At 44.7% G+C, this 22,617-nt stretch overlaps 1 protein-coding gene across 15 annotated transcripts in view; it reads right to left on the bottom strand.

Annotated features, from left to right (window-relative positions):
• The window catches only part of SYNE2 (spectrin repeat containing nuclear envelope protein 2), a 331,267-nt gene that overhangs the window by 24,803 nt on the left and 283,847 nt on the right, over positions 1 to 22,617 (bottom strand). For 13 of the 15 annotated variants that reach the window (XM_059373366.1, XM_059373365.1, XM_059373360.1 and 10 more), the window contains 3 exons: positions 18,410 to 18,565; positions 15,349 to 15,507; positions 14,165 to 14,331 (listed from right to left, as the gene is read on the bottom strand). In XM_059373366.1, the coding sequence (XP_059229349.1) occupies positions 14,165 to 14,331; positions 15,349 to 15,507; positions 18,410 to 18,565 (482 nt within the window). Of the gene's footprint in view, positions 1 to 5,102; positions 5,329 to 14,164; positions 14,332 to 15,348; positions 15,508 to 18,409; positions 18,566 to 22,617 lie in introns of those variants that run through there. The other 2 variants (XM_059373368.1, XM_059373369.1) reach the window with 2 other exon arrangements.

Below are 22,617 nucleotides of genomic sequence, written 5' to 3'. Positions count from 1 at the left end.
AGGAAAATAATCTTCATGTAGATCTTGGGAAAAAAAAAATTCTTCTACAAACTGCCCTCATGGAAATCCTAAAGTGAGTGAGCGCTTATTCTGGTGACTTGTGGCATTATTATTTTTAAAAAATTATTTATTTATTTGAGAGAGAGAAAGTGAATGAGAATGCTAGTGGGGGAGGGGCAGAGGGAGAGAATCTTCAAGCAGGCTCCCGGCTGAGCATGGAGCTCAACACAGGGCTTGATTTTACCACCCATGAAGTTCAACACAGGGCTTGATCTTACCACCCATGAGATCATAACCTGAGTGGAAACCAAGAGTTGGACGCTTAAACGACTGAGCCTTCCAGGCACCCTGATCCATGGGATACTAAGTGAATCCCAGAGACTTGGGAGTAACAGCTACAATGCAGAGTTCCCACCTATTAAGACTCATATTATAAGGTGCTGTCAGAACTCCATCCTGTAGTACTAGAAAGAGAAGCAGAGGCACTGAAAGTTGCCAGAGTGTACTGTATTCCCTGTGTCCATCATCTCCTCTACTTGGACTGCCTGTGAATGGCTCCCAAGCACCCTCTTTGCCCCCCTCCCCTACCCAGCTGTGGTTCTGTGGCCAAAATGCACATTCCAGATGGTAAGTCTGATCTGTTCCTGCTCAAAGGCTTTTACAGTCCTCACCCCACCCCAGGGTACCAGTTTAACACCCTGACCTTTGCAGGTCCTCAAGTGTTCACTGGTCCCCCCCCTTCCCTTCTCCTGGAGCATCTACCACTGCTCACCAAAGACACTGGGGGCCCCTCGCCCAAGTGCTCCCTGGGACCTCCTGCCCTGTGTTGCATCTGCACCGCTCCTGAGAGCGGGCCAGGCTGCACGGGGCTTGTTGCCTCTGCGTGGACAGAACCCTCACTCCGCCTGGCAGGCAGGAGGTATTGACGAACATTCACTGCAGAATAAATGTGTCAGAGCACTTCCATGATACTGCATGTGTTTGAATTTTTTATTTTTGCTTATTTTTTTTATTGCTTGCATCCTACCATCAATCAAATCAACCCTGGGGACTTTCAGCTCCAGCTCTATTAGCAGCTAGTTTTAGGATTTAGGGAAAATCCCTTTACTTCGGCATCCTTATCTCTAGTAGGCTTCTGAGGTCCCTCGAGCTTCAGGGAGGTGTTTATTATCTGGGTCAAGTTAAGGCCAGAGTTCTGGACAGGAACAGACCTGGCTCTAAGTCCCACTGTCCCATCCATGAGCTGTGCACCCCTGCAAGGTACCTACCCTTCCTGATTCCCAGTGTCCTTCTTATCTGCAAAATTAGCCAGCTTGCAGGTAGTCATGAGACCGAAACAAAAGGACGTGTGTAAGGTCTCTGGTGTAGAGTAAGCACTCGGTGTAACACTAGCTCTTATTCCTGCCAACTGGGATTCCATGATGCTACAGTAAGAGCTCATTTATAGGGCACTGGACCTTACAAAGTCCTTTCATAAATGTTTATTCTCAACTCTGCCATGAGGTGGGCAGGCTTGGGAGGAGGCCATGGACTCATGGAGTCTGGTGGTAAAGGGCACAGACTTTGTGGGCAGGGCCCGAGTTTGAATACTGGTTCTGTTTAAGCTCATCTGAAAAGCTGTGTTAACACTAGTTATCTCTTCCTTTTCTGGGTGGCTGAGAGGGTTGAGTAAGATATAAACACATGAATTTTATCTGGCACAGTGCCTAACAGAGATCAATGCGCAGAAACCACGATCGAGATGATTTTCATGGCGGTATGTTTTTCTAAATTACAGTCCTACTGCAAACACCACAAGGAGGTCCTTTCAAAGCCACAAGATGATTTATTAAAAAGCAAGTAACAGAATCTGGGGCCAGGCCTGGATGCAGCTGTAACCTAGATCCTGCCTTTGTTCCCACAGCTTTAGAGGTACACCCTCCTCACCCCAATATCCTGTCACCCTGACTGCCTAGGGACCAGAAAGGACACTCCCAACAATGCCAGAGGAGCTGGGAACCCCACACCCTACGGGATAAGGAGTCTTTCATGCAGTTTGCAAGGGGCTGCCCTTTGGGAAGGCTCTGGCTGGAGAAGCAGCCTAGCCCTGAGAGCTTCAGAGAGGTGGGCAGAGGGGCTCAGGCTTGGCGGCTCCTGCATGATCTCCTGTCTCCCCCTCTATTGGGCACCTGACCCTACTCCATCCCAAGTATCCCTGCCTCTTTCTTTAAAAAAGAAAAGGGCTAAAATGTAACTTCTTAAATGACAGGAGGAGCAAGAGGCAGAAGAACCTGGGTGCAGACACAGAGAGGAAGTGATCATGAATCCTGGTCACTCCAGGGTGAGGTGTGCTCCACAGAGCAGATGGAGGAGGAATTTACTTGGCTTCCCCAGCCCTACGGTACTCCAGGCCAGTGGTGTGCGAAATAGAGCGCTTAGGACCGCCATGGAGTACGTGAATAAAATTAAGACTTTCTACTGTTACTCCATTCTTTTTAAATGTCTACATCAGGTATACTTTCCAATTCACGGACTTTATGATTATGAACATGCGCACATCTACCTGTACCAGGTTCACGGTGCTTCATTTATTAGCGACTCATTTAATCCTCCCAGCGATGCCTGGAGATCAGTACTGTTAGCATCCCCTTCAACAGGCGGAGGTAACTGTGGCACAGGGACCAAATAACCTGCCCCGGCACGTGATTTATTAAATGGCAGGGGCAGGACTCCAACTGGGTACCCTGGTCCGGAGCTGCTGTCCTTCCGCCCTTTCCTCACGGCAACTCATGTAAACCTGCACACATGAATGTGCACACGTTAGCACGTGAGCTTGGATCAAGCACGGGATGGTTTTTGTTGCTGTTAGGGACCATGACAGGAAGTGCAGTCTCCTGCTTCCGGGTACCCCGGGAGGCAGAAGGCCATCCACCAAGTGCTCTCCTTTGGGGACCCACATCTGCCCTTCTGTAATTCACTTCAACAGGCATTTAACCAGTGCTTTGTGTTGGATCCTGTGTGGATTCCCAAGAGTTCAAAAGATAACTGAAACACAGGTCTTATTCCCATGGAGCTCATGATCTAATTCAGATCGAATTTCAGCAACGTAATACAACATAGGGGGTGCTCAATAAGTATTTTTTGAATGAGTAAATGATGCTTACCTTCAAATTTATTTTCATAAAAGACATGGCTATTTATATATTAAAGGAAAGAAATAGAGGGTCAGAGTACCCCCAATCCGTCTTGCCACAGAACAATTTGCTGCCACATTACAAGGCCTATAAGTTCCCAACTCTTGGTTCCCTGTGGGGCAAGTGAAATACTGACAAACAAGCACACAGATCACACATACTCTTAGAGCACATGGAAGAGGAATGGAAGGCAGGAGGAAAAGACAAGAGGTTGCCAGGAAGCTACGAAAGATTCATCTAATCAGGATTTAACCTACTTCCAGGTCCTGACCCTCTGACAGAAGGTGTAATATCCAAAACCACATTGTGATTTAAAACATTTTTTTCAGGGGCACCTGGGTGGCTCAGTCGTTAAGTATCTGCCTTTGGCTCAGGTCATGATCCAGGGTCACAGGACTGAGCCCCACATCAGGCTCCCTGCTCATCGGGGAGCCTGCTTCTCCTTCTCCCACTCCCCCTGCTTGTGTTCCCTCTCAAGTTGTTTCTCTATCAAATAAATGAATTAATTTTTAAAAACCACATTTTTTTCAGATAATCACGGTACAACTTACTCTAGGAACCATCAGCTGTACTGTGGAGTCTGTATTATTGTATTCTATACAGATACTGTAATCTAATTATCACCTTTCCCAGGCCAAGAAGTATGTGTCATTTGCCAACCCAGGCAACCAACCTCCATGCTAGGCCTGGTTAATATCGCTCCTGGACAAATTTAAATCTCGAGTTAATGTTGGCAAACAAGGCAAGCCGTTCAGAATCCAGCTTATTGGCCCAGGGAAGCAACCACGACATCGCATGACATCAACCCCCTCCCCCCCGGCAGTTTGTTTCTGTAGCTCCCGATCTCTTACCCAGGTGCATTCAACAACCTTGCTCACCCGTGTAGTTCAGTAAGTCATATTTCCCCAGGAAAAAATAAGTGCGATTTCCTGAGTTGAATTCTAATCCCGAGGATTAGAAAAGCAACATTTTTTTGGTGCAAAGGGAAAATTTTACACTTGTGTAGATTAGGGGAAGATCTGGATAGAACTGAAACATTTTCATATGAAACAAACAAAATTAAGAGTTTTTGCTATGAGTAGCTACAAATTAGAAGATCATTTGCAGGGATTATGGGTAGAAGTGCAGAAAATCATCAAGGTGAATTAAAGTTTTATATTAATAGCGACAGATCAGAACAGAATACTTATGAACCCTACTCTGTCTCCAAAACAAACAAAATCAAGTCTGGTTAGTATCATTCTGTGTATCAGACCTAAGTCTTACAATGTATGATGGAGGCTTTTATTATCGAATTCATCTCTATTGAAGAATTTACATTTCAGTCCTATTTTCTACATGCTAAAAGGTCTACAGTTAAACTATGAAGACCTCAGATCATCATAAATTTAAAAAAATCCCATGCCAATGTGGACAGCATAACTTAAAAAAATGCTAAGGAAAATGAGACTAAGTATCTGAATTTATGCTAAAGCAAACAGATACTCAAACTTGTGGGGCAGCTGTCAGTTGCTTAAAAACACTGTACAGATTCTGTACACATGCATCTTTTTAAATGACTGAACAGCTTTATGGTAAGATAATCGATTACTCCAAGATCTTGAAGCCCTGATGTGGGGGGGGCATGGACATCACGAGATATTTGAGCTAATCGCCTCTCCGAAGCATTGATGTCGCCAGAGGACTTCCATTTTCCACATAGCATCATCACCCCTGTCCCCTGCTTGTCAAAGACTGACTGCAGACACAGGCGTGCACCCATCCCCCTAATGGCAGAGCACACACACTCCACAGCCACCATCTCTTGTCGTTGTCGGTCACTCCTATTGTAACCAACACGAGGGAGCAAGGGAGCGAGGGAGCGAGACACACAGACAGAGCAGCCGCCCCTCGACCATATGCTGCGCTGATGGCTGAAATGGCACTTACTGTTGATGCGAAAAAACCATTCCTCCCGGTTAGCGGCAGCTCCGAGCTCCCGGCTGCCTCTCCACCTCCCTGGCCGAGGCAGCCCCTCCCCCTGCGGCCGGCCGCTCCATCCCTGTACTCAGCATCCTCCGCGGCGGCCGCCCTCCTGCAGGCTCCCGGCCACAAAGCAGCGCCCCCAGGAAGGCAGCCGACCTGCCTCCCCGCTCAGTGCATGTTTTAATCTCCGTTTTCTCCCTGGCAATAAACAAATATCTCCACTCCTTCCTCTCTCGAGCACACATACACACACAGTCTTTGTTCTGACGCTACAGGATTGCGATGCTGGGGGAAGAAAGTCACAGTGTTATCTTGGTTATGGGTTATTTATGAAGTGCTGTAAACCGAGGGAAGAAACATTCGCATTTGCGGCATGGAAAAGAGGATTTCTGTTGTCTTCAAATCAAATTGGTTTCAGGTTTGAAAAAAAGGGTGAAATTGGAAGGCCCTGAGTGCAACAGGAATGCCTTCCTGGGTCCTTCTGAAGAAATTTCGGGGGGGGGGGGGGGGATTCTGCCCTGCCTTTTTAACCCTGTGCATCTTGGTTTAGGGAAGGCAGAGAGTTCATTGAGTCCATTACTCTGCTTTTTTTTTGGGGGGGGGGGGGGGGATAGCTCTGTGTATATCTATCTTATAATACAAATGGAGTTCAAGACTTGGCAGAGGAAGAAATTTTGCAGTTTTCCTTGGTAGCTCCTCCCAGGGTTTCCCATAATGTCTCTGAAAATTTCTCCACATCCCTAACCCTGGTTTCTCTAGGAGAGCCCAAGTGGCTGTTTACCAGAGCACCGCTGGTTTGTGCCCAGTCCCTTTTAGGCTCACTCAGCCTTATTTTAAGTCTCAACAATATCAATCATTTTTCATAGGTCCCTAAATACCAACATTTAGTAATTATCACATCCGTACCTTAAAAGACAGAGAACACATTCTACACCAGTGAAATCAGGGAGAGCAGATTTAGAAATACTTCCTCCAAATGCAACATCTAACTTGTGCTCACATACTTAACTGTCCCTGGGACCTGCTAAACACGGTCCCCAAAGCCTAGCACACTGGACCTGCTGATGCTGCGGGGTGCCACTGTCCCCTGAGCACACTGGTGGCTGTGGTCTCCTCGAGGAAGTGCCCCAACCCTCAGCAAAGCATTTCTGCAGGCTCCAGGAGCAGCAACCCCATACTCCAGAGGTGCAATGATCAGGCTGGTCAGAAGGAAAATGGAAGTGGGGAGGCCAATCTCACATCTGGCTCTCCCTGTGCTAAAATCTCTAAGCCCTTCCAGTCCTACTGGATCAGGCTGTAGCAAGTCAACTCTATGACTAGCAGCATTGTCTGGTCTCCCAAAATAACCTTGAGAAAATACAGATAAAAAGACAGCAATGAAAAACTTTATCAATTTAAAAGGCACACATCTCCCTGCCCATTCTGCAAGGGACAGAAAAGCAATCCCAACCCGCAGTTGCCATGGTAATAACTGCTAAGTTTAAATGACAACATTTTAACTGCTACTATTATACAACAGGGGGGCTTTTCATATTGGAAGGTGAAATGTGAAAATTATGCTTAGTTGAAAAGTTTCTTTTCATGTCCTTGATCCTTCTGATGCTGAGACAACTATCTAGTCTAACAGGGAGGGATCCTATGGGAGCATGTCTGAATAAATCCCTCCTTCCAACACTGGCTCAATGGTGCCAAGTCTCTACCATTTAGAGAAATGAAGGCGAAAGGTAAAAACATTGATGACATAGTTTTACATTAAAAAAACAAAACAAAACAAAACCATGTTCCCTTTTCTGTAATGAACATCAGAAAATACGGATAGGCACAAAGAAAATTACAATCATCAATGATGTCAACACCAAAAAAATACCCCATGTAAACATTCTGGAGTAAGTCTTTCCACTTAGCTGTCCCATCTGTTTTAGGCATGGATACCACTGCCCAGATCATTCACACATGCTGCTAGAGTCTTTAAAAAAGAGGCTCCACTCCCCTTGGCCTACTGGCCCCATGTCTCTGAAGAGGCTCCACAACCAGCCAGAGTGACTTGCCAAAGACACAGACTTGCTTGTCATCACAGGGCTCCTGCTACACAGGACGGAGTAAAGGCTGTGATTAATGAATGGTGAGAAGTTTCTGGGAAACAAAAGTAGATGGATTTTTAGGGAGTCCAACTACTGGGTTTCTGAAATCAACGTAGGCACAGGTGAGCAATGTCAGACTGAAGTCTTCCTCTGGGAGGAGTCCCACTGAGGGCAGGACGCTGGGGAGGTGTGTGTGTGTTGGGGGGGGCAGGATCCTTTTTTCAGACCTTTGGTCTCTGCTGGCTAAAGCAAGTGAACTTGGCATCTTTTGTCCCTCATCCTGCGCCCAAAGTGCTCCCACTAATAGGTAGCCTACCTACCCCCTCTAAAATGGAGCGTCAGGGGTGCCTGGGTGGCTCAGTGGGTTAAGCCACTGCCTTCAGCTCAGGTCATGATCTCAGGGTCCTGGGATCGAGTCCCGCATCCAGCTCTTTACTCAGCAGGGAGCCTGCTTCCCTCTCTCTCTCTCTCTGCCTGCCTCTCCATCTACGTGTGATCTCTCTCTGTCAAATAAATAAATAAAATCTTAAAAAAAAAAAAATAAAACGGAGGGTCGAACATGCTGGTAGTTCTGAGAACTTCTTTAGTGGTCTCTCCTGCATTCACATTTTGTGGGGTCTGTTTTCAAGGATATTATCTAAGAGAGCATTGGGAAGGAGGAGCTAATAGCTATAATAAATTTTAAACAAAAATTTTAAGGAGATTTATTTTTTATTTTATTTATTTATTTATTTTTAAAGATTTTTATTTATTTATTTGACAGAGAGAAATCACAAGTAGATGGAGAGGCAGGCAGAGAGAAAGAGAGGGAAGCAGGCTCTCTGCTGAGCAGAGAGCCCGATGCGGGACTCGATCCCAGGACTCTGAGATCATGACCTGAGCCGAAGGCAGCGGCTTAACCCACTGAGCCACCCAGGCGCCCAGGAGATTTATTTTTTAAACGAGATTTTATTTAGCTGAGAGAGAGCTGGCGTGCAAATGGAGTGGGGGAAGGAGCAAAGGGAAAGGGGCCAGCAGACTCCGCGCTGAGTGCAGAGCCCGGCGACGCGGGGCTTATAGCACGACACGGAGATGGTGACCTGAGCCAAAATGAAGAGTTAGCCACTCAACTAACTAAGCCACCCTAGACAACCCTTAAAATATTTTATTTTTAGGTAGCCTCTGCCCCCTCTATGGGGCTTGAACTTACAACCCCAAGATCAAGAGTTGCAAGCTCTACCCAATGAGCCAAGCCTGGTGCCCCTATAGCTTCAATTAAAAAGAAAAAAAAAAAGTTATCTTTCTTCATTTAGTTTGTCCATTAAGCATAGCAGCATATAATTAATATTGGTCTTCAGATCAGATTGGGTTCTAGAATAATCACACCATTTGCCAAAAAATATACAGTGCTTCCAGTGGCCTTTCTGGGGGTCTGAGTGGCTTGGTTGGGTGTCCAACTCTTGATTTTGGCTTAGGTCATGATCTCAGGGTTATGGGATCCAGCCCTGCGCTGGGCTCTGCTTCAGTGCAGAGTCTCCTTGTCCCTCTCCCTCTGCTCCTTCCCCAACTCATATTCTCTCTAAAATAAAATAAAATCTTAAAAAAAAAAAAACAAAAAAAAAAACCTCTCCCCGCCCCAAACAACCCCTCCCACCAAAACAAATGGCCCTTCTGTTGATGAAATGAATAGCATTTTTAAAAAAGATTTTTATTTATTTATTTGACAGACCTCAAGTGAGCACAAGCAGGGAGAGCAGCAGGCAGGGGGAACGGGAGAGCAGGCTTCCTGCTGAGCAGGGACCCCCCAAAGTGGGGCTGGATCCCAGGACCTTGAGATCACGACCTGAGCCGAAGGCAGACGCTTAACCAGCTGAGCCACTCAGGCGTCCATGAACAGCATGTTTTTAAAGTGGTGAGATGTTACAAATACAAGCTGCCCAAGGCCCATGAGAATGCTAGAAGCTCCTACAGCAATTCTGAGGGAGAGCCAGTTACTGTGAATTCTGATGTCTACACCAGGGCCCATGTAACTGTATGTGAGGAATCAGCATTAAGACTGACAAAGGCTCCCCAGCTCCCTTTGATTAGTCGGTTATTTTGGAACTGCAGCCCTCCGGCTCTCTGCTTTGATTTTATAAAAGCTGAAGAACACTTTAAAAGGAGAGGAAGAACTGTGGTCTGGGTCTGAGCTTGCCCTGCTCGTCTGTTACATACAACCATGGTGAACCGCGCCAGAAGATAACAGTGTGTGTGGCTGGACGGACCCATCACTGTCCTGCTTCCTCTGCTACGCTCTCGTGCAGGGTTTATCAACAAGGAGACCAGGGCCCACAGGGGGCCCAAGACTTGTTTGTAGCAGGTGGCAGGTCCAGCATCTCTGACTCATGGGGCAGCGTGGTGACACTTTGCCCTGCTGCTCACTCTAGCTCTCTGTTGCCCTGACCAGCGCTGTGGCCAGTACCCGGGCACTTGGGAGAAATGCTCATTCTCAGCCCCACCCAGACTTACAGAATCTGAAGCTCTGAGCCCAGCAACCCAGGTTTTCATGAGCCACTATATTCTGTTGCATGTTTAAGTTTGAGAACTCACTGCTCTGGAGTAGACAAGTACATTCCACACTGAGTTCTACATTTTAGAAAAAATTCGAATAATCCACCTCGAAAAGGCCAGGTCTCAAAGGAGCCCAGGTGGGGTGCACGGTGGAGCACGACAGCCCGCCCCTGGTGCCATCCCCACCCTGTGCAGCAGAATCCCCTCTGCCCTGGGGTCAGTAATTTACCCTCTATGACCTGCAGTGTGCCTCTCGCTAAAATTGAAGATAGTGCCCTTGCAGGACTGTGGCGAGAAGGAAAAGGATTTATACAAGGAAGCTGACTTCCAAAACAAACAACACTGGTTTCTCCTCTGTCCATCCCATCACGAAGCCTACTACTTGAAGAGGTCAGAAATTCAATGTTTTTAGGTAACCCTATCTCAATATTTTACCAAGTCTTCTGAAATTTACCTCTATTTTGCTGAGAACATGCCCAAAACAGGCCTTTAAATAAACCTCATTTTTTTCTTTTTCAATGATTAAACCTGACTTACTGAGGTCACAGACTTTTTTTTTTTAAAGATTTTATTTATTTATTTGACAGACAGAGATCACAAGGAGGTGGAGAGGCAGGCAGAGAGAGAGGAAGGGAAGCAGGCTCCCCACTGAGCAGAGAGCCCGATGAGGGGCTTGATTCTATGATTCTGATCTCCATCCCGGAGTTCATGACCTGAGTCGAAGGCAGAGGCTTAACCCACTGAGCCACTCAGGCACCCTAAGGTCATAGACTTTTAAACACCATTCTAAACTTTGAAGTTAAATGCTTGGACTTAAAGTCCTGAGGTCATAAGGCTCTTTACCTATGCAGGGTTTCCCTCCAAATCTTACTTACGAAATGCTTCGGCAGCTACGGGGGTGAAGCAGAACACCGTGAGCAGGAGAGGGACGGTGAAATGGTGTCCACAATTCTGTGGGCTAATGGCCTGTGCATCCTGCAGGGCTACAGGTTTGGCTTGGCACCGCTCAAACCTAAATTCTGCAGCCTGGGCCCCCAACCCTCTTCCCCAGTGGCGATGCCTCTGCGTAGGACCCAACATGTAATCAGTGTCAGAGATCAGACAAGCAGCTAATTCTACATGAGGCTGATTGACAGCAGGTCCCAGCTCGCTGCCTCAATCCACAAATTCACCTGAAGGGCAAACTCAGCTCGGAGTTTCTTAGGCTCTCAGCCATTTGTCTCACCTGCTTTTTGCTTTAAGGTAAGACAAGTTACTCCATTTTCAGTTTTGAGAGATTAGGCTCTCATTCACTCTACTCATTATAAACCAGAAGAGTCTGGGGTAGCAGGGAGGCAATACCAACTATGGGTTGAAGCCCTGGTGGCCTCATGTGCTGGCTATGTAAGTATGGGCAAGTTACTTATCTTCAGTGTCTTAGTTTCCTTATCTATAAAATGGGCTAACGGTGTTTACCTTTCAGAATTACAAAGAGGACTACGTGCAATCGTACATAAAAAGCACATGGTCAAGAATATAGCTGGCAGCCAATATATTTCCTATTATTTCAACTCCTTACTTTGCCAATTGCTCCCTCAAAGATGACTAATGAAATTTCACTTGCTGTTTTATCTCTTTCCCACCAAAGAACTGGCTGAAGACAGGCAGCCAGTGAGAACAGAGGAAAAGCAAAGAGTCTATTAAACTCCAAAGTTACAGAGAACCAAAGCATGAATGATTAAGAACAGCCTGTGACTCTAGTCTTCAGGAAGCATAATCTAGACCTTCCTCCTGATGAGCCATAAATAGGTCTGATGTCCTCATACCCTCCATCAGTGCCAGGTGCCCAAGACAACTTAGGACATAAGGACAAGGTCAACAACGATGTACTAGACACAATTCATCCAACAGAAACGATCACATTCTCATGCACTGGAATGTTCATTTCAACAAGCATCCGAGGCGCAGTTCTAAGCGCTGGAAATAAGACAGTCCAAGACACTGGTCTCACGGAGGAGAGATCGCTCAGTATTAGACACAAATGAGGGACTCCTCCTCCCATTCAACAGACGTGGTACTTTGTCTTAGAGTCTGAACAAGGACAGTGATAACAGCCACTCAGTAAATACTGGCTCCCACACGCTGGTCCTGCGCCACACGCGAGACATGCCATTTACCCTCACAGCGGTGCTGTTAGACACTTTCTGCAGATTTGTAAACCGAGGCTTAGAAGGGTTAGGTACGACTCAAGTTTCTGCCGTAAGTAAGTGAGAAGTCAGGACATGCGCTCAAAACCTGCGCTCTTAATCCTTATTTGGGTTACCGCCATGGATTTTTTTTTTTTCTTCCAACTGGCACAAAAAGAAGTCAAATTCAGCCCAGCCTATGCTGCCAGGCAAATCACCCTAATATTTGTCTACAGCAGGCCTTCAACTGCTAGAGAACCATGAATGAGTCAGACTTGACTTACGAGGCCCAGTCTTCAGCTGAGTTTGAAGATCTTCTAAGCTTTAGCCCCAACCCACCTCTTCGGCTTGTTCTCCTCTATTTGAGCCCACAGAGCTTCTCATCATTTCCTGGAAGATTTCCATGCTGCCCTATCTCTGTACCTTTTTTTTTTTTTTTTTTAAGATTTTTAAAAAATTTATTTTGAGAGAGAAGGTGAGTGAGAAACAGAAAGCACAAGCAGGGAAGAGGCAGAGGGAGAAGCAAACTCCCACTGAGCAGGGATCCTGATGTGGGACTTGATCTCTGGACCTCAGGATCATGACCTGAGCTGAAGGCAGATGCTTAACAGATTGAGCCACTCAGGTGCCCTGGTGTACCTTTTTTAAAAAAATATTTTACGTTTATCTGAGAGAGCAGGCAAGAGCATGAGCAGGGGGAGGGGCAGAGAGAGTTGGAGGGGTTCAATCCCAGGAACCCGGGATCATGACCTGAGCCAAAGGCAGACGCTTAAGCGTCAGAGGCACCCAGATGCCCAACTCTGTACCTTTCTGCTCACAACACATGTCTATCGGTGCTACCAGTAACATTCAAGGATCCCAACCTCTCGCGCAGGACCATCTGGTAACACCTCTCTTCTGTAAGGCTCTTCCTAATCCCCACCCCCACTCCAGAAAGAAGAGCTCTGAGCTCTCAGACCACTTGGCTTTACAGCTGCTCCCATTAACGTAATTGACCCATCTTACTTCCTGTCAGTAAATTCTCACAGCACTTAACCTGGCGCCCTTGCTGATTGAATGGGTTCACTTAGGGTTTACAGTAACAATGAGGTCAAGGAAATAAATGCCAAATTATTAAGAGTATCTTATTTTCATTACTCCCTAATTCTTCACCCTCCTTACAGATTCTCCTGTGTATTCCACTTTGTATGTTATGAGAAAGACTCATCCGGCTGGTGTAAACACAGAACCACGTGAGTGGTCCCAGAACTGAGTGACCCTCTTCTTTGTATGTCAGGTTGCCCGTAAAAAACACTTTGGTTGGGGTCTGTCTTTGGAGAGAGAATTTGAAGACAAAAGGCCTTTAAAAGCTTGGGGTGGCAACCTGCTGAGCCACCCAGGCGCCCCAGCACCTACACTTTTGAGCTTGACTTCCTGCACCACTGAGAGGCATCCGTCCTTCACTTTCCCCATGTTGGGGCTGGGGGTGGGGTGCCAGAGTCCAGCCTTGCCAGTGCTGAATTCCCATCTCTGCGCACAACACTCAGACAACACCCAATCAAAGTGTATTGACTGAATGAGTGATTAAATGAATTGTTGTGTAAAAAAAAAAAAAAAAAAAAAGCTTGGGGTGGCATCATCTTCATTACTTTGTGAAGGGAGATAAAATTACTGGTCTTATTTCCGATAAGGTTGTACTAGAGAATTTAACTTTGATTTGTGGCCACAGACATGTCTCTCCAATCCACATCTTAGGCCCAGATGTCCAGCGGGGCCTGGTGCACTGAGCACATACATATGGAGGACCCCTGGCTTGAGTGGGCCAAAGCCCCGCAGGGAGGATGGTCAGGAACCTGCAGACCAGCATCTAGGAATCAGGCCCGGGTCCTGACCTATTTCATTTGCCACATAGCAGAAGCAACAGGCAGGCATAATTTTATTTGGGGGGATGTGCAAATCCTCAAGCAGAGTTAAAATTTCTAAACGGAACCTCTTCAAGGATCTCTTCCCATATTAAATTTCCAACTCTCGCTGAAACCTAACTTGGTATGAAATTTTAAGCTGAAAAAAATATTAAAAGGTCATGTGCTAAAATACGATCTTCCTAAAATGTTGAGATAAGAATTTCCACTCATTTTTACCAAATTTTGCCTTTCTCTCTAAGCTTATGAAATGGCTGGATTGTCTTAGGGGAAGACTGAGCTGAGATTCTCCATCTGTGAAGTAATCACTGCACCTAGGAAAGAAGAATGACTCGTAGGCCATTTCTCACCTTGATCCGATGACATCAAAGAGATGCTGCCAGCGGTCACTGACTTTGTTGAGCTTATCCTCGATCTCAGCTGCTCTTGTCTTGTTGCTGGCCTTCCTCAGCTGCTCACCCATGTGCTTCAACTGTAACTTGTTTTCACTAAACAAGTTTATTTCTTCCATGCAGTCCTGGCAACAGCACCAAAACACAAAGCTTCAGTTACTACTAAAAACTCATTTCTTTGCCAATTACAAGCATACAGCTGCCTCTTAAAAGAAAAAGTTCCAAAAACTTCTCACACCTGTGAATGCAACTGGTCAGTGAGTAGCTACAGTTAAACCACGCCCACTTGGCACATGTGTAATATAGAAGGCAGTCATTACGGGTTTTGTTTGGTTTGGTTTTGAAAGTAGGCTCCGTGCCATGAGATCAAGACCCGAGCTGCCAGGTGCCCCCAGTAGTTACTTTCTTCATTCAGTAGCCCTGGTTTCCCCTCCCAGATTTGTTCAAATCTAACCTACTAGGTCACTGAGGGCAATGGAGTGTAACTAAATTAGCCTATAATATCACTAAGGGCCTTTTTGGATGACTGCACCAAGAACGGCAGCCCCCCTTTTTAAAGATTTTATTTATTTGAGAGAGTGAGTGAGCGAGAGCACCTGAGCCTGGGCAGAGGCAGAAGGAGAAGCAGACTCCCCTGCTAAGCAGGGAGCCCAGCGTAGGCCTCGATCCCAGGACCCTGGGATCACGCTCTGAGGCGATGGCCGATGCCCAATGGACTAATCCGCCCAGGTGCCCCAAGAAGGCTCTTTCTGCTTTTCCCTGTGGTGCCTGGTGGCCCTTTCAGAATTATAAGCCCAGTTGCTGCTGGCCCCGCCCTTTTGGCGAGGAACAAGCCTTCAGAGCAACAAGCAGAGAAGTCTGGTTGTGACACACGCTGCGGGTGTGAACTCAGAGAGCCAGACTTCCCGAGAGAAAGCCCAGCAAGCACCTTCCCTCACCCGAACGGTCCCACATCTCCCGTCTCTCTGGGATCCTCACTTATCAGCTTTTCTTGAGAAGGAACAAGACAGTGAGAACGGCTCTCATAGTTCTGCAAGGGTATTAGAACTAGATCTGTAACGTTATGCCACTCTGAGCCTGTGAGGGAAGGCGGAAAATTCCGAAGCAGTCGTGACTCCTACCCTGGGGGTACTCCTGCTTACCTTCTGTAACTTCTCAATCATTTCTTCAATACCAATATCTGCAATCTGCAGAATTTTGTTTTCCATCTGCACCAGCCATGCGCACATCTCTTTATTTTTTTCACTGAACACAACCCATGAGTTGAGTTTGTCTTCAATCTCCTGTTTGCGTATAGCCACCTGGAAATGAAAATGTATTTGGAAGCTGAATACAGGCAGGAAGGAAAGCATTTCCTTTCCCTTCCCCTCATTAAAAAGAGTATGAATTTCATTCATCTTCATCAGTAACCCTACAGACTTAAATCACTGTTTACCTAACACCTAGGGGTTCAATATGGATAGCTATACCTTTGATAAATGCCAGAAAAAGCAACAAAATAAAGACCGTGTCTGAAATGTAACTGACTCAAAGAATTCAGCTTTATCCAATGCATATCTATTATTACCAGGTTCTGTTAAAAATTAGAAACAGGGAAGGTTAGATAAATACATTAAAACATCACCTCAGGGGCCCCTGGGTGGCTCAGTGGGTCAGGCCTCTGCCTTTGGCTCAGGTCATGATCCCAGGGTCCTGGGATCGAGCCCCACATCAGGCTCTCTGCTCAGCAGGGAGCCTGCTTCCTTTCCTCTCTCTGCCTGCCTCTCTGCCTACTTGTGATCTCTATCAAATAAATAAATAAAATCTTAAAAAAAAACAAAAAACCGAATTTCTTCTAATCCCTGTTCTTTCAACATACTTAAAAAAAAAAAAGATTTTATTTATTTATTTGGTAGGGAGAGATTATAAGTAGGCAGAGAGGGAAGCAGAGAGAGAGGAGGAAGTAGGCTCCCTGTGGAGCAGAGTGCCCGATGTGGGGCTCAATCCCAGGACCCTGAAACCATGACCTGACCTGAAGGCAAAGGCTTTAACCCACTGAGCCACCCAGGCACCCCTCAACATACATTTATTGATGGCTTGCTACATGCTCATTTAAAGTTTTATGACCCAAATCTTTTTACCTATTTAAAAACAATCAAGTCCTAATTCCTATTTAAGACCAATGTCCTGCCTATTTAACTTAAAAACTATTATCTAGATCATAACATAAATCTAACATTTGTAATGCAAATGGACTACAAAATTGGTTATTTCAATATTTTAGTGGTAAATTTCAAAAATAAAGCAAAACAGGGGCTCAGTCAGCTAAGTATCTGCCCTTGGCTCAGGTCATGATCCCAGGGTCCTGGGATTGAGCCCCACATCCGGCTCCCCGCTTAGTTGGGAGCCTGCCTCTCCCCCTGGTTGTGCACTCTCTCTTTCTGACATCAACCAATCTTTAAACAAACAAACAAAAACCCAAATGCATATTGCTTATTTAATCTACCTTCCCATTATGCACTATGGCTTTGGATGGAAACTATGGAAATGGAACCAAATACTCTTCTGTAGGAAGTAGGCTGACCCAAATAACCAAGAGTCCATTACGCACGAGTAACCCCTACGTGGGCTTCCACAAAGGCTCTTCCCTCCTTAAAAGGTTCAAATGTAGAACTTAAATAAAAAGAATGCAAACAGCCTTTCTAAATATACAAAAGTATTCTCAGCTCTAAAAAAATCTTTAGAATCTTCGAGTTAAAAGAATTCTGATGAAGTTTTAACCCCCTACTTTACAGATGGGGAAATTAAGGTGTTAACTCCCAGAGGCTTTCCTACTATGGATAAGGAAACAGTGACCTTTTCAGAGGTAGACAAAAATACCTAACTAAGACTTAGATCCACCAGGGCACCTGGGTGGCTCAGTGGGTTAAGCCGCTGCCTTCGGCTCAGGTCATGATCTCAGGGTCCTGGGATCGAGTCCCGCATCGGGCTCTCTGCTCAGCAGGGAGCCTGCTTCCCTCTCTCTCTCTGCCTGCCTCTCCGACTACTTGTGGTTTCTCTCTGTCAAATAAATAAATAAAATCTTAAAAAAAAAAAAAAAGACTTAGATCCACCAACCAAATGCGTTCAGAAGGCTCAAAGAACTAGCCCTAAAAAACAAAAACAATAACAAAAAACCAAAACACAAGTCTTGTGTTTCATTCCTCAGGGCATCTGTTTATCTTAGCTTTTTAAAATCCTGGCATTTCGGACAGTGTCACCCTGATTGGTTTCCTAATGGTAACAATGAGGAACATCTGGGCCCCAGTCTCTGCTTCTACCTTCCTTCCAGGATACTTTTCACATATCCTAAATATGTTCTTTTACGTAAAACATTAATAAAGATTCTAAGAGGCCATTTACAATTACAGTTCATTATGAATATTAAATACTAATGCCAAAAAGGGAAAATGATTTTACCTGATTAAAATGCACTCAAAAACATCTGTATTTCAACTTTAAAAAAAAAAACTCAACTTTTAAGTATCTCTTCACAGTTCACAAAAATGAGATTAAGGAATTCATTTTTCTTAGAATTCCATGTTCTTAAAACAAAGATCTATTTGTAAACCTTTAGTTTCCATCTGTCACAAACATGTACCATATGGGTCTATAACAACGATCTCATTTTTAACAAGGAGAAGGGATCTACTGAGATACTAAGTGAAGCTGCTGATCATTTCTTTTAGAGTTTTGAGAAAAGCCAGCTACTGGAAAGAAACATCGGGCTGCACGTGAACCCTGAATTCTCAGATAAAACACCCCTCTGTGGGGCACCAAAGAAGATCCTGCTGTTTGTTGGGCCCAGTGAGATACCGCAAAGACTCTGCTCTAAGGCCAGGACGAGACCTCTTTGCTGAAGTCCAGATTCTAATATCCCGATGGGGGACTCGTCATCGACCTAACAAACAGCAGAGTGCTCACCGCTGCTTGTCCTTGCAATTCCCCCTTCCCCCCATTTAAGGTGAGTTTTTAAAAAACCTTATTAGAAGTGTTACAAAGTACCAGCATGGAGCCCTGGAGAAACAAAGGGGCCAATCTGTTACTCCAGTGCTGCCTTCTAAAGGAACAGCAGCCAGCCTGGGCTCCAGCTGAAAAGGGCCTCCGGTTCAATGAAATTAAGTCCCTTTCGGAGACATTTCAATAAACTCCACAACAGCCATGCCCTGCAGTTAACTGACTTACTCTTAAGCAGAGGTCCTCCCATTGTCTGTGCAAATGCTCTGTTTGCTCCTTCAAAACCATCACGTCGTCCACAAGAATGTGCCGGGTTAAGTCTGTCTTCATAGTGTGAAGTTCTTTCAAGTTCTGAGTCGAGTCGCCCAAAGACTTCTCTAGCTCCTGCATTTAAACACAAGAAGGGGGGTGGGAAATCAACTCAAGCTGCTGTTGTTTCCAAACCTGTAGGCTAATCCTTTGATTGGACTCTGGGGGAGGGGAGGTCCGGGGAAGGGGGCGGGACCTTCTGAATGGGAAACAGCCCAAGGCAGCCGCCACGCTGCTCCTGGGAATGGGTCGCTCTTCACCACCTTTTTCTCAGAAGAAAATTCTTTTCCACCTTTATTTTGATTTCCTCGGGTAACTCAGGTTTTTATGTAATTAGTTCTGTTTTAAAATCACGGAGGTCTTTACCTATATTGAGAAGAAATTATTTTTGGAGTCTGGCAACAATCTCTCTTACACACATACACACTTTTAATTCTGAATCTATGTCACAAAAATGTTGAATAAAGTGATTTTTCCATCTTAAAAAACAAAACCAAACCCTAAGAAATGCATTGTTGCTACTGTGGCATTTGTAACAACAGTCTTTGCTCGAAGGGGATTATTCTGGTTAAGCTTCAAAAAACATGAGTATAATGGAAGAAAAAAAATAAATTCTTCCCTAATAACAGGCAGAACTTGGTTAACAGAAAATCTCCCCTGGCTGTGGAAACAATTATTATTTAAAATGTGTCAGATTTAAACCTTCTGAATTCTAGGACTTGAGAAAATTGCTTTCACAATAGGGGAGGTAAAAGGAAACAGCAAGGAAGGAGGACTCAAGAGTCTTCCAGATTTTCATTGTGCTCACAATTCTCATACTTTGGCACATTGTAAGAATCTCAGCTCATACCTGTCTATTGCAATAGAAGATTCTTTCATTTATATCAGAAGTAAGTCTGAGGTGTGGCAACAATAAAAGTGTGTTAATTCTGATTGTTTTTCAGAGTTCTAAAGACTACGTTGGCAGGATTACATGGTTTGCTGACAAAAATTCAGATTTAAGGGGCGCCTGGGTGGCTCAGTGGGTTAAAGCCTCTGCCTTCGGCTTTAGGTCATGATCCCAGGGGTCCTGGGATCTGTCCTGGGATCTCTGCTCAGTGGGGAGCCTACCATTCTGCCTACTTGCGATCTCTCTCTCTGTGTCAAATAAAGAAATAAAATCTTAAAAAAAAATTCAGATTTAATAAAATGGCCCAGAGAATACTCTTTCAAGGTTGCATGAAGATTCAGAAATGCCTTTATCAGAAGAAAAATCATCACTTTAAACTCTCGTTACCTAGTTTCCCCCTCATGATTCTAGTAAAGTGGATGAGAACAGATTCTGTGTGGAACACTTTCACTAGCTACAGACTCACAGGTGGAGAGATGCCACTCACAGATTTCAAACTAGAGACCCCCAAGACCGTTGAGCTTCGTGCAACATTCCCCGGTCTGGTCCAAGGCCTCGCTCACAAGTGCAGTCTCAGATGCATGCCTGCACGATAAGGACACCTATTTCTGTTTTCCACAGCCAGGTTTAAATTATTTGGTTTGGATACTTGGTTTCTCCCTATGACTGAATATGGAGATTTTTTTTTTTTAAAGATTTTATTTATTTGTCAGAGAAAGAGAGAGAGCAAGCAGACACACAAGTGGGAGGCAGAGGGGCAGCAGGCAAAGGGAGAAGCAGGTTCCCCGCTGAGCAAGGAGCCTGATGTGGGACTTGATCCAACGACCCTGGGATCGGGATCTGAGCCAAAGGCAGACGCTTAACCGAATAAGCCATCCAGGCATTTGGAATATGGACATTTTTATAATTCTTAATAATTTATTAAGAATAATTAATAATTCTTAATAAATATGCCAAATTATATCCTAAGAGGAATGACTACCTTTCTCCACATACTTTTTGGCATTGAGTTTTATACATATGTTTAGACAACTTTAATATATATAATAATTAGTTATTTAAATTTGTATTTCTTTATTTCACCGATGCTTCCACAGATATATTTAGTTAATTCCTACTTACATTTTCACAGCTCAGACACAAAGACAATTCCTCAGAGGAGCTTTCTCAGACTCATCAGACAAGGCTGGGACCCCCGTTTTATGCTCTCACGGCCCCTGTCCTTTTCCCATCTAACACTCACCATGCTTACAATTGTCCCCCCACACATGTATCCAAGAGTGAGACCCTTCGGTTAACACCTGTCTCTCCAGTAGTCCAAACTGTCAGCTCCATTATCGGTCAGAGCCGTGACAACACTGCTCACCACCTACCATGATGCCTGGCGCATCCAAGCTCTCAGATGCAGAAATGTAGGATGGAAAGGAAAGCAATCTGGCAATGTCTTCAGAACTTTAAAATGTTCATAAAGTAACAAAAAGCAGGGAGTCAAAGAATATACAGAGCAAGGTCTACTGTGGAAGTTATTACAGCTCATCACCACTTATACACACAGTTCAAAAAAATCATGCTTTGGTCTTTAAAATATTCCAGATTTGCGACCAAATCGTAACTGCAAAAGGACACGCCAGTTCTGTCGGTATTGCCTAAAAGGTTCTCACAGGATGTAAAATTTAGTTGTTTGACCACATGAAGGGAAGCCGTACAGTCCTTGCTTGGACTCAGACACAACATGACAGCATTAATTAACTCAGTTACCAGGGGGATTGTCAAGTCCCATTTTTCTACCTTACCATTTGGGTAAAAACAGGGCCAAAAATGAATGTGTCTCTATTAATTACTGGCCTGTATATGCACAGATAATCTTTGGAAGAATACACAACAAACAGATAACACTGGGGTGCCCAGGTGGTTCATTGGTTGAGGACCGGCTCTTGGTTTCAGCTCAGGTCACGATCTCAGGGTTGTGAGATTGAGCCCCACACTGGGCTCTGTCCTCAGGACTGAGTATGCTTTAGACCCTCTCCCTCTACCCTTCCCCCACCCCCCCAAATAAATAAATACATCTTTAAAATAATATATTTGTTCAGTGCCTGAATTAGAATTTAATACATGCTGAAGAAGGACTCATAAATCCATGGTGAAAGAAAAGATCCTTCTTTGAAGGTTACTGGAAAAATCAATGGCTTGGAATGAAACAATTAGATTAAACAAAAACAAAACACTGATTGCTTCTGCGGAGAGGAACCAATGGGAGCATCTTCATCTTCATGTATGCCTTTTCCATCTTCTGAATTTTGAAACATGTGACAATATTATGAACTGAAAAATTATTTTAAAAATAAGTGTCCCCTGAGCTCAATCACTGGACAAGTCTTATAAATACAGACGGCCACTAGGCCAATTTGGGAACAGTGGAAAGCTAGTATGTAATGAAGTGTTAGTCAATGTGTCAACTTAGATGTAATGAGAATGTCCTCTTCTGAGGAGGAGAGCGAAGCTCAGACTGGACAAGTGGTTGGTAGATCTCTCCCAAGTGACTTGGGGATGATAAGCACCTTCCGAGACAGGCTTTGGGTTACTTGAGTTCTTTTTGGAGTATGGTCATGGGATTGATGAACTCAATGCTCGTGGTCTCTCTTCCCGATTTTTCCAGTGAGAGAACACTAAGGCTGTGGAAGCTGAAAGGATCATACTGGAAGCTGAAGGGTGGGGCACTTGGGAAACAGTATGCCTTCTCAAGAGTGTCCAGTTCACATTCTGTACTGTTTCTAGACTTTATGGAAGGAAACTCTATGTGTCAACTGAGAGTATGACTCTGAATTATCTCTTCTGTCCCTGACATCTAGATCTACACCTAAAGATGCAGAGATCGTAACAATGTTGAAAATTAGGGATAAGTAGGAATTTTTGACCTAATAAAATCATCACTAGCAAATACCATACTTAGCGATAAAATGTCAGAATTATTCTCTTTAAAATCAGGAACGACATGAAGGAGCCACCTATCAGTTCTTCTACAAAAAAATGTTCTGGAGGTACTAACCAGTATAGAAAGAGCAAGAAAAAAAAAAAAGTTTAGAATAAAAAGGAACAGAAAAAGAATCCTTTTTCTCAGATGGTGATTGTCACCATCTGAGACACCTAGAAGATTATGCAAATTATTAGAGTTAACAAAAGAGTTCAGCATGATGACTGATTATAATAACAAAGAATTATCACTTCCAGGAACCACTGA

This window comes from Mustela nigripes, chromosome 13 (genome assembly GCF_022355385.1).
Source record: "Mustela nigripes isolate SB6536 chromosome 13, MUSNIG.SB6536, whole genome shotgun sequence".
Classification (NCBI taxonomy): domain Eukaryota; kingdom Metazoa; phylum Chordata; class Mammalia; order Carnivora; family Mustelidae; genus Mustela; species Mustela nigripes.
This window is presented reverse-complemented; position numbering and strand designations above follow the sequence as displayed.